General features: G+C 40.5%; 2 protein-coding genes across 4 annotated transcripts in view; one reads left to right on the forward strand and one right to left on the reverse strand.

Moving 5' to 3' along the window:
• LOC104767321 overlaps positions 1–2,741 on the forward strand; it is a 5,552-nt gene extending 2,811 nt beyond the window's left edge. Inside the window, exons 3-4 of the mRNA XM_010491367.2 lie at positions 72–523; positions 604–2,741. Of these exons, the coding sequence (XP_010489669.1) occupies positions 72–523; positions 604–2,565 (2,414 nt within the window). The 3' untranslated portion in view covers positions 2,566–2,741. The remainder of the gene's footprint in view (positions 1–71; positions 524–603) is intronic.
• Positions 2,771–8,331, reverse strand: LOC104767299 (lysine-specific demethylase JMJ25-like). 3 transcript variants are annotated; one of them, XM_010491345.2, is made up of 15 exons: positions 8,094–8,331; positions 6,986–7,583; positions 6,731–6,873; positions 6,586–6,638; positions 5,922–5,968; positions 5,691–5,823; positions 5,547–5,601; positions 4,766–5,411; positions 4,357–4,689; positions 3,887–4,255; positions 3,720–3,789; positions 3,554–3,639; positions 3,339–3,458; positions 3,145–3,215; positions 2,771–3,060 (listed from the first exon to the last, which is right to left on the reverse strand). In XM_010491345.2, exons 2-15 carry the CDS (start codon positions 7,544–7,546, stop codon positions 2,937–2,939), a joined length of 2,811 nt encoding a protein of 936 aa, XP_010489647.1. In that variant the 5' UTR covers positions 7,547–7,583; positions 8,094–8,331; the 3' UTR covers positions 2,771–2,936. The 3 variants fall into 3 exon arrangements, with proteins under 3 accessions (XP_010489647.1, XP_010489653.1, XP_010489659.1); XM_010491351.2 differs by lacking the exon at positions 8,094–8,331 and adding an exon at positions 7,903–8,057; XM_010491357.2 differs by lacking the exons at positions 5,547–5,601; positions 5,691–5,823; positions 5,922–5,968 and adding exons at positions 6,164–6,218; positions 6,308–6,440 and having other exon boundaries at positions 6,539–6,638.

The raw sequence follows: 8,342 nt of genomic DNA on the forward strand, positions 1-8,342 counted from the left end.
TGTTTCTTTGGATGCTTCTTCCTGTTCTTTTCTTGTCGGACTACCTGTCCAAGTCATGTGGATTGACAAACATGGAAGAGGACAAGGGAATGGAGATGATAATGTTGACATGAACCAGTCTTTGAAATCTTTAAGAGCCAAGAAAAGCCGTTGCTCTGCCAAGAACAGAGGCAAGAGTGACAAGAAGCAAAGATTGAATCTTGAGGCTGTTCCTGCTATACCGTCCAGTCCTTGGGGAGATTTTGAGGTGGCTAGCTTTGTTCTTGGTCTGTATACATTTGGGAAGAACTTTACTCAGGTAAAGAACTTCATGGAGAACAAAGGAAGAGGAGAGATTGTCTTGTTTTACTATGGGAAGTTCTACAATTCTGCTCAATACCACAGTTGGTCTGCATCCCGCAAGAAGCGGAACCGGAAGTGTGTATATGGAAGAAAGCTCTATTCAGGTTGGAGGCAACAGCAGTTGTTATCCCGTTTGATGCCTTATATACCTGATGAAACTCAGAAACAGATGCTCGTGGATGTGAGTCTCTTTCACATCTTGATGTGGAATCCTTAACCACTATATATTATCTGTTCATTGATCTTAGTATATATTTACAGGTCTCAAAGTCATTTGCTGAAAGTAATATCACTCTGGAGAACTACGTAAACGAAGTGAAGAATCTTGTGGGTCTCAGTCTTCTGGTAGACGCTGTGGCGATTGGTAAAGAAAAAGAAGATCTCACGGTTCCTACATCAACACCAATGAAGACCAAACCATGGTTCACGGTTTCTTCGAAACCTTCTTCGGTACCGGGCGTAGGGGCTTACAATTCACTCACATCTGCTGCCATAATAAAACAATTAACTGGCAGTTCACGTCTGAGCAAAGCCCGTTGCAATGATATATTCTGGGACGCCGTATGGCCGCGTTTGCTAGACAGAGGATGGCGCTCAGAGCAGCCTGAGGACCGGGGTTATTTAAGATCTAAGGATTACATTGTTTTCATTGTCCCTGGCGTGGAAAAGTTTTCAAGACAGGAGCTTGTCAAAGGCCATCATTACTTTGATTCCATCAGTGATATTCTAACAAAGGTTGTTTCAGAGCCTGAGCTTATTGACATTAGAACAGGAGGGGAGATCAGAGAAGCCACCGCTGCAGAGAATTCTCCTGACCAATCAGATGAAGAGTTTTCCCGGTCTGATAGTCAGAGACACCGATACCTCAGGTCTCCATTTTCTAACCGTGGAACTCCGGGAATGAACTTCACTGTTGTGGACACTAGTTTGGCTGCTGGAGGAGGGAAGTTGTGTGATTTACGAAATCCTAATGCAATGTCTCTAGTTTCTGAGCCGAAGACTCGACTAGGAGATAAAGATTCTTCTGCGACCCTGGACAATCAGAATGTGGCAAAGTCTCCAGTAAGGCCTCTAGATACCAAGAATCAAGTGGAGGACCAAGTGGGATTCACAATTATTGATACGAGTATAGACCACTGCGAAAAGTTATCTGGCATTAGAAGACAGAGACCTTTACCAAGTGATGTCACAAAAAGGGATTATGTTGGGGCTGATTCTGCTATAAAGGAAGAGAAGACTTTTGAGAAGGTGAAGGATCCATCAAAGAGGTTGATTAAGCACAGGCCTACCCCTCCAACAGAAACCAAGCATCATTCAGTAAATTCTGCACCATATATGAAGCGCAGACGGCTCAGTGCTTGCATTTCAAGAGATAGTCCAGTGTCCAGACATTTACCGGGGGATGACACAAAAAGGACTGGTTGTCATGAATCAGAGCAGCAAGATCTACGTGCAGTCCAACACCAAAACAGCACTGATGAAGAGATGAAGCAGGACAAAGAGACATATGAAACCGTGTTGTCGGTTGAGCAAATGAACTTAAAGTCTGATCAACCAAACAAGACTGGAGCTGGGCCGTCTTCTTCGCTTGTTGAGATTCAAGAAACGTCAGAGATTGAACCAAGCGGGTTAAATTCTACCTCCAGGCGGGTTAAACTCTGTTCAGTAACAGAGCCAGAAGAAAAACGGGCTTCTATTGATGTGGAACAAAAGCAAGCAGTTGAGCTCCCTTCTACTACTAATAGATTTACTTCCAATGATCTGGAAACTACTCAAGAACTGGGTTCATCTGAACAACGCCGCGACCAACAGATTAGTACAGATGTTCCGAGAAGACAGAGCACAAGAAAACGACCACTGACCACTCGGGCTCTGGAAGCTCTTGAATCCGATTTTCTTACAAGCAAGAGAATGAAAAGCACGAGTAAACCGGAACCGAGAAAACGCGAAAGTTCAACAAAGAAAAAGCGCTCAGCTAAAGCGTGTAACGGAAATGGGAGTGCAGATTTGGAGCACAGAGGAGAAGCTAGAAGCAGTCTTGTAAAGAAAGCACCAACAAGTAAGCCCTTGGATCAAATAGAGGATTCAAAACCTAGCTATCTTCTCAATGAAGCAAGAGCTGAGTGTAAGGCTCTGGATCAAGGACAGGTTTCAAAGCCAGTCCAAACTGAATACCCTAAGCTTCCACCGATTGTGTTGAAGTTTCCATTCAGGCGTGGCTAAGGAGCTTCAGGAACGTAAGTCTGAGAGTTGTGAAAAGATTATTTATTGGCTTTAAGAAAGGAAAAAAAAAAGATTATTTATTGGCCTTGCTGAAGAATAAATGTGTACAGAAGAGATATTTATTTTATATCATACCCTTTGCTATATTCTTATTTTTTTCAATTATTAGTGAGAAGTAATGTTTCTATTATTGATGGCTTGGGAGTTATTTGAAGAAACTTTTCATATAGTCAACAATATCCAGAAAAATTAACTGGACTAATAATGATGGTTATGAATATTTATGAAGCATGATATACACGGTCATAGATACATACAAACCCTGTATAGTAGTAGTCTAAACTAAATTCACAACAGTGATTTTTATACTACTATACAAATCTTGACTGATTTAAGTTCAGCTGGTTTGCTGCGGCCGGCTTGATTGCCTTGTCCAAGTTGCGAGAGACTGCTTTGGTTAAGTTAGGGTCCTCAAAACCAAGCTCTACTCCAAATCTTTTGCAAATTAAAAACATTGTCAGTTCAAAACTCACTTCACACTCTTTAGATTAGTTTTGGCTAAAATTCTTTCTGACTTACTTTGGATCCAAGACCAGTTTCTGAACATCTTTGATGGCTGAGCTAGCTGCGTATAGCGATATCTTTCCGATCTGATATTAAAAACCCAAACCAATTTCTAAGGTTTTCAGAACTCAAGGCACTGAGATGGTAAATGGTTTGCTTTAAAGAAAGTTGGAATAAAAAAAAAGAAAGTTGGAATAAAAGTTTTTTACCTCTAAAATCTGAACTTTAGCCTCGTGGTCGTTCGGTAAACAACGGATTTCTTCAGCTAGTCTTGCTGACTCTCCAACGCTTTCAGGGCACAAGAAGTCGAGTGCCACCTGAACATTCGACTGATTGTATACATGTGAACAAAATATAGTAAGAGGCTAAGAGCAATGGACTAGAAACTCCGTGGATTTTATGTCTCGTAGAAAATAAATTTTACCTGAAAATTCCTCATTTGAAACGGACATCCAGCCGGAATGAAGATAGCCTCACCACGATGTTGCTCAAACGTCCATGGCTCAACTCCTGAAACAATAGCAAGAGTCATCCCTCAGGCTTCCACATGCAATAAGCGTTTGGAAATTAAAAGGGTTTATTTTTCCTACCAAACTCGTCTTTTAGTTGTCTCTTGTGTTGTTCATTTAAGAACGATCCTTCATACAACGGGCGTGACACCTGAAACCAGCGTAAACAAACTAGGAAACTCAATCATTCGACATAAAAAAATATGACTTTCACATTTAATGTAGTTAATTTAACAGATAAGACTCACAAAATCAGTCTGAACATTATCAGGCTTCTGTAATGTTTTCTGCAAATACTCGGCCAGCTTTGGGACGTCTTGGCGTCGAAAGACATCCCACTGGGCTCCTCCTGCACAAGAAGACGTGCAACGAGAGTCCATGTTGTGATCGAGATTTTTGTCCTCTGGATTCACAGTCAAGATCATCTCAGATTCCTTCTTCTCAGTATTCACTCCACCAAGTGATAGATCATGTAACTCTCCGTTCCTTAACTTTTCCTCAGGGCTAAGAAGTGACTCATTTACGTCCATCTTCTGGTCGGATTCTCCTGGATCGGGATTTGTCTCTCTCACTCTTTCGACTGTTGTTTCTTCAGATGTGTGCACCAAGAGGTATACCTGATTAGAAGAAACTTAGTTGACCTAACATAACCAGTTTCCCATATCAACCAAAATAAGACAAATGAGATAAAATTTTAACCAAGAGCTGAGTAATGTACCATGTCACGCATGCTGTAGTGAAAAATACTGGTCAATGAATCATTAGCATCAATTCCTTGGTATGTCCCACAAGACACATAAATCTTTGGACCTGCATCGTTTTGGAGCGAGTAATGAGGCAACTTGGCTGCCACGTTCAGAAGGCCTAACCGGGGATGTATGTACTCGAGAAATGGAAATCTTCTGATAAACTCTGGTCTTTGGTAGAAAATAAACTCCTCAGAAGCACTTGGGCTCGGCCAGTCCTTCAACTTCCACAATAGGGGAAGACCTGTCTCTTGGTTTTTTCCATCTCTAAATGCTTTTGTAAACTCTCCAAGTCTTACATCAACCTGTGAACATGAACACTAATGAATCTCTGACGCAACAATATAAAGATATGATCATATGAAGAACAAAGAAATTTACCTCTGACCCATCCAAGCAATTTATGGCCTTCAAGAATGGATCATGTTCTCTCAATTTCTCCTCGGAAATCTCGTCTATATCCCTCCAAATAGTCTCAGGATCCCACCTAGAGCAAGATGAGTCATCAAGTACCTTTCTAACAGTAACAAGCCGACCATCTGCCCATTGTTGCTCAAAATTAGCTACTCCATCAGATTTGATCGTTTCAATCGACGGGCTGTACACGTAATTGTCATCGCTCTCTTCTCTCTCAGCAAATTTGCGGAATCTGGAGTCACACAATTCAACGTTCCGAAGATCAGATACTTTGCAGCCGTTAACAATCTCCTCAGCATTTTTCACAAGCTTTGCAACCCAATTCATCTTGAAAATGCGAGCGAGGTTCAAAGAATGGGAACCGCAGCCTCCATACTCCTTAGGGGGGCAGGGGATGCTCCCATCACCATTGGCTTCCCACTCAGGAAACTTGTCTGAAAAGTTTAACTTTAGTTTAGGAACTCTTGTTATCTCTCCTATGATATGATTAGTTCCACTGATCTCAACTGAAGACTCTTCCCGTAGATCTTGACAGCATCTCAGGCACAGGTCATATGAGCAGGTCGAACAATGACGGTAGTAGTCAACCACTGGTATCCGACACACGTTGCTGCGAGAAACAAAACATCAATAAGAACATGTATAATAACAAGTGCCAACAAGAGATAGTTTTAAATTTAAGTTGTTTAAGATAGAATATTTTAGTCAAGTAAGAAGAAGGGCATGTAAGAGAGATCATAAGTACCAGCACATCTGCTCATCTGCTTTCAATCTTGCCCTGACAAGATCAATCTCAGCTCCTATAGAATAGAACAAACTTATGTTAGCCGCAAAGGATGTTAGTAGTAAATATAATTCATTAACTATCACTGTAAATAACTCGTCTCACCACGAAGCCTCTTCTCTAGTTCTACTTCTGCACATTGTTCAAGATGGATCTGCTTTATGACTGGAAGGACAGCTGATAATAGACGATAAAGATACTGCAACTTCTCCAAAACAGGTATCTCCCGGATCTGTACCTGCAATATTTCAGAGAGCCATGTCATAGTCCTAACTTTTAAACCCGAAAAGAGGTAGCAATGTTTTGAATCTACGGATATAGATTACAAGATCACACCTTTATGGTATTATCAGAACGCAGGCAAGGTTTGCAATCACACAAACCACGACACGCAGGGCAAACTTCCGTNGTAGTAGTCAACCACTGGTATCCGACACACGTTGCTGCGAGAAACAAAACATCAATAAGAACATGTATAATAACAAGTGCCAACAAGAGATAGTTTTAAATTTAAGTTGTTTAAGATAGAATATTTTAGTCAAGTAAGAAGAAGGGCATGTAAGAGAGATCATAAGTACCAGCACATCTGCTCATCTGCTTTCAATCTTGCCCTGACAAGATCAATCTCAGCTCCTATAGAATAGAACAAACTTATGTTAGCCGCAAAGGATGTTAGTAGTAAATATAATTCATTAACTATCACTGTAAATAACTCGTCTCACCACGAAGCCTCTTCTCTAGTTCTACTTCTGCACATTGTTCAAGATGGATCTGCTTTATGACTGGAAGGACAGCTGATAATAGACGATAAAGATACTGCAACTTCTCCAAAACAGGTATCTCCCGGATCTGTACCTGCAATATTTCAGAGAGCCATGTCATAGTCCTAACTTTTAAACCCGAAAAGAGGTAGCAATGTTTTGAATCTACGGATATAGATTACAAGATCACACCTTTATGGTATTATCAGAACGCAGGCAAGGTTTGCAATCACACAAACCACGACACGCAGGGCAAACTTCCGTAACTTCTTCAAGTGATATCTCCGAGTACCTTAAAATGCATGAGACATCCATCAGTAAGTTAACTCTTTCTACCAGATGTTCACAGAATTCAGATATGAACATAACTAAATAAAAGCGCACCTTGTCGATATACAAGTTTTGCAGAAGGATCTTTGATTGCATTTGAGGCAAGAAATGATTCTATCTCTGTCTTTTCTCTGGCATTGATGGCAGATTTCCCCCATAGACTCTGTAGACGCATCTGTGCTTGCTGCTGAGTATTCCTACAACACATAAAAACAATTACTTCATAAGAAAATGCTTTCTCCAAAACAAACACATATGAGAGTGAGTAACAAGTTCTCTGTCTAACCAATAAGAAACCAACAAAATTACCATTGGACTCATGCTTTGGTGTGACCTGTTGCGTGACGGATCCATAATAGAAACAGAAGGTGGTGCTCTATAAGATCTGTAGCTCTCTTCAAACATTCCATCATCTCTAGCCAACAACTCATGGTTCAAATCAACAGCAACACGTGGAGAAAAACTCCTCATCATTGGTGTCTCGGGAGAGTAATGCATCAGGGTTGTTTTATGTCTCTTATGTAATCTACCACCATTATCCTTGGAAGCAGAGGCGTGACCGTTGTTATAGTGCTCAATGCTAGTGATGGGTAACTCGAAATCATCAATCTTTCCTTCAGAATATGTATCTGTTTCGCCTAACGATGATCTCCTTTTGGCTTTCTTCTGGTTAGCACGGATAGCAGAATTAGCAGCCCGCTTCTTAGCCTGGATGTAGTGCTTCTCACAAACAGTCTTATCAGGCATGGACTTTGCAGTGCATCTCCACTGTTTACCATCTGATCTCTTGCACCGTAGATCATCTGGAATCCCAAGAATACCCTCACCATTGCCATTGCCATTGGATCGAATCTGCTCATTAGCACTCATTGTAATCACTGAATCGCAAATTTCATCAAAAACTAACCTGCATTGTTAAAAATCAGAAATTGAGCATTCACATGAGGGGAAAAAAAGCAACTAAATTTGCAATCCCTAAATCCAATTTTGTAGGAAAATTCGTACAAATCCCCCAATTCAAGAAACACATTCAATCTAAGCTAAAGAAAACAGTAAAGATAGGGAGAGTAGAAGGAGACAGAACGAAAGAGAGATGCACAACGACGGAGCAAAGAACACACATGATCACTGAACCTAAGAGCTTTAACAGATGATTCATGCTAGATACATATCTGTACATCGGTATATATATATATATATGTGAAGAATAAGAGTGCGTTGCGTACAAATTCAAAGAGAGAAGAAGAAGAGAACTCCAAAATCGCTAACAGCGGAACAATTGAAATCTCGTTTGGAAGAACCGAAGAAGAGGGTTTAAGATTGGGAATTCGAAAGGCTCAACAAGAATATATAAGTGTATATATATATATAATTGTTCATACATACAAACTTAGAGTGAAAGAAGGAAAACCTAAACCTGAAATTAGGGTTTTGCTCGAGAGAAATTGCAGAGGTGATAGATGGGGAGAGAGACCTATCATGTTCAGGAGGACACTTGTGTCTCCCCGTTTATTTATTTATTTTTCCTTCTGCTGGTTTTTTTCTTTTTTTTTTTTGTTTGCCCTTTTCTCTTTAGGTTTTTCCTTTTCTCCTCCTCTGTAGATCGTATTCAGACAGAACATGGGTTCTTCTTCACTTCACTTAGCTTGTTTTTTTTTTTTTTTTT

Source organism: Camelina sativa, chromosome 3, assembly GCF_000633955.1.
Source record: "Camelina sativa cultivar DH55 chromosome 3, Cs, whole genome shotgun sequence".
Classification (NCBI taxonomy): Eukaryota; Viridiplantae; Streptophyta; class Magnoliopsida; order Brassicales; family Brassicaceae; genus Camelina; species Camelina sativa.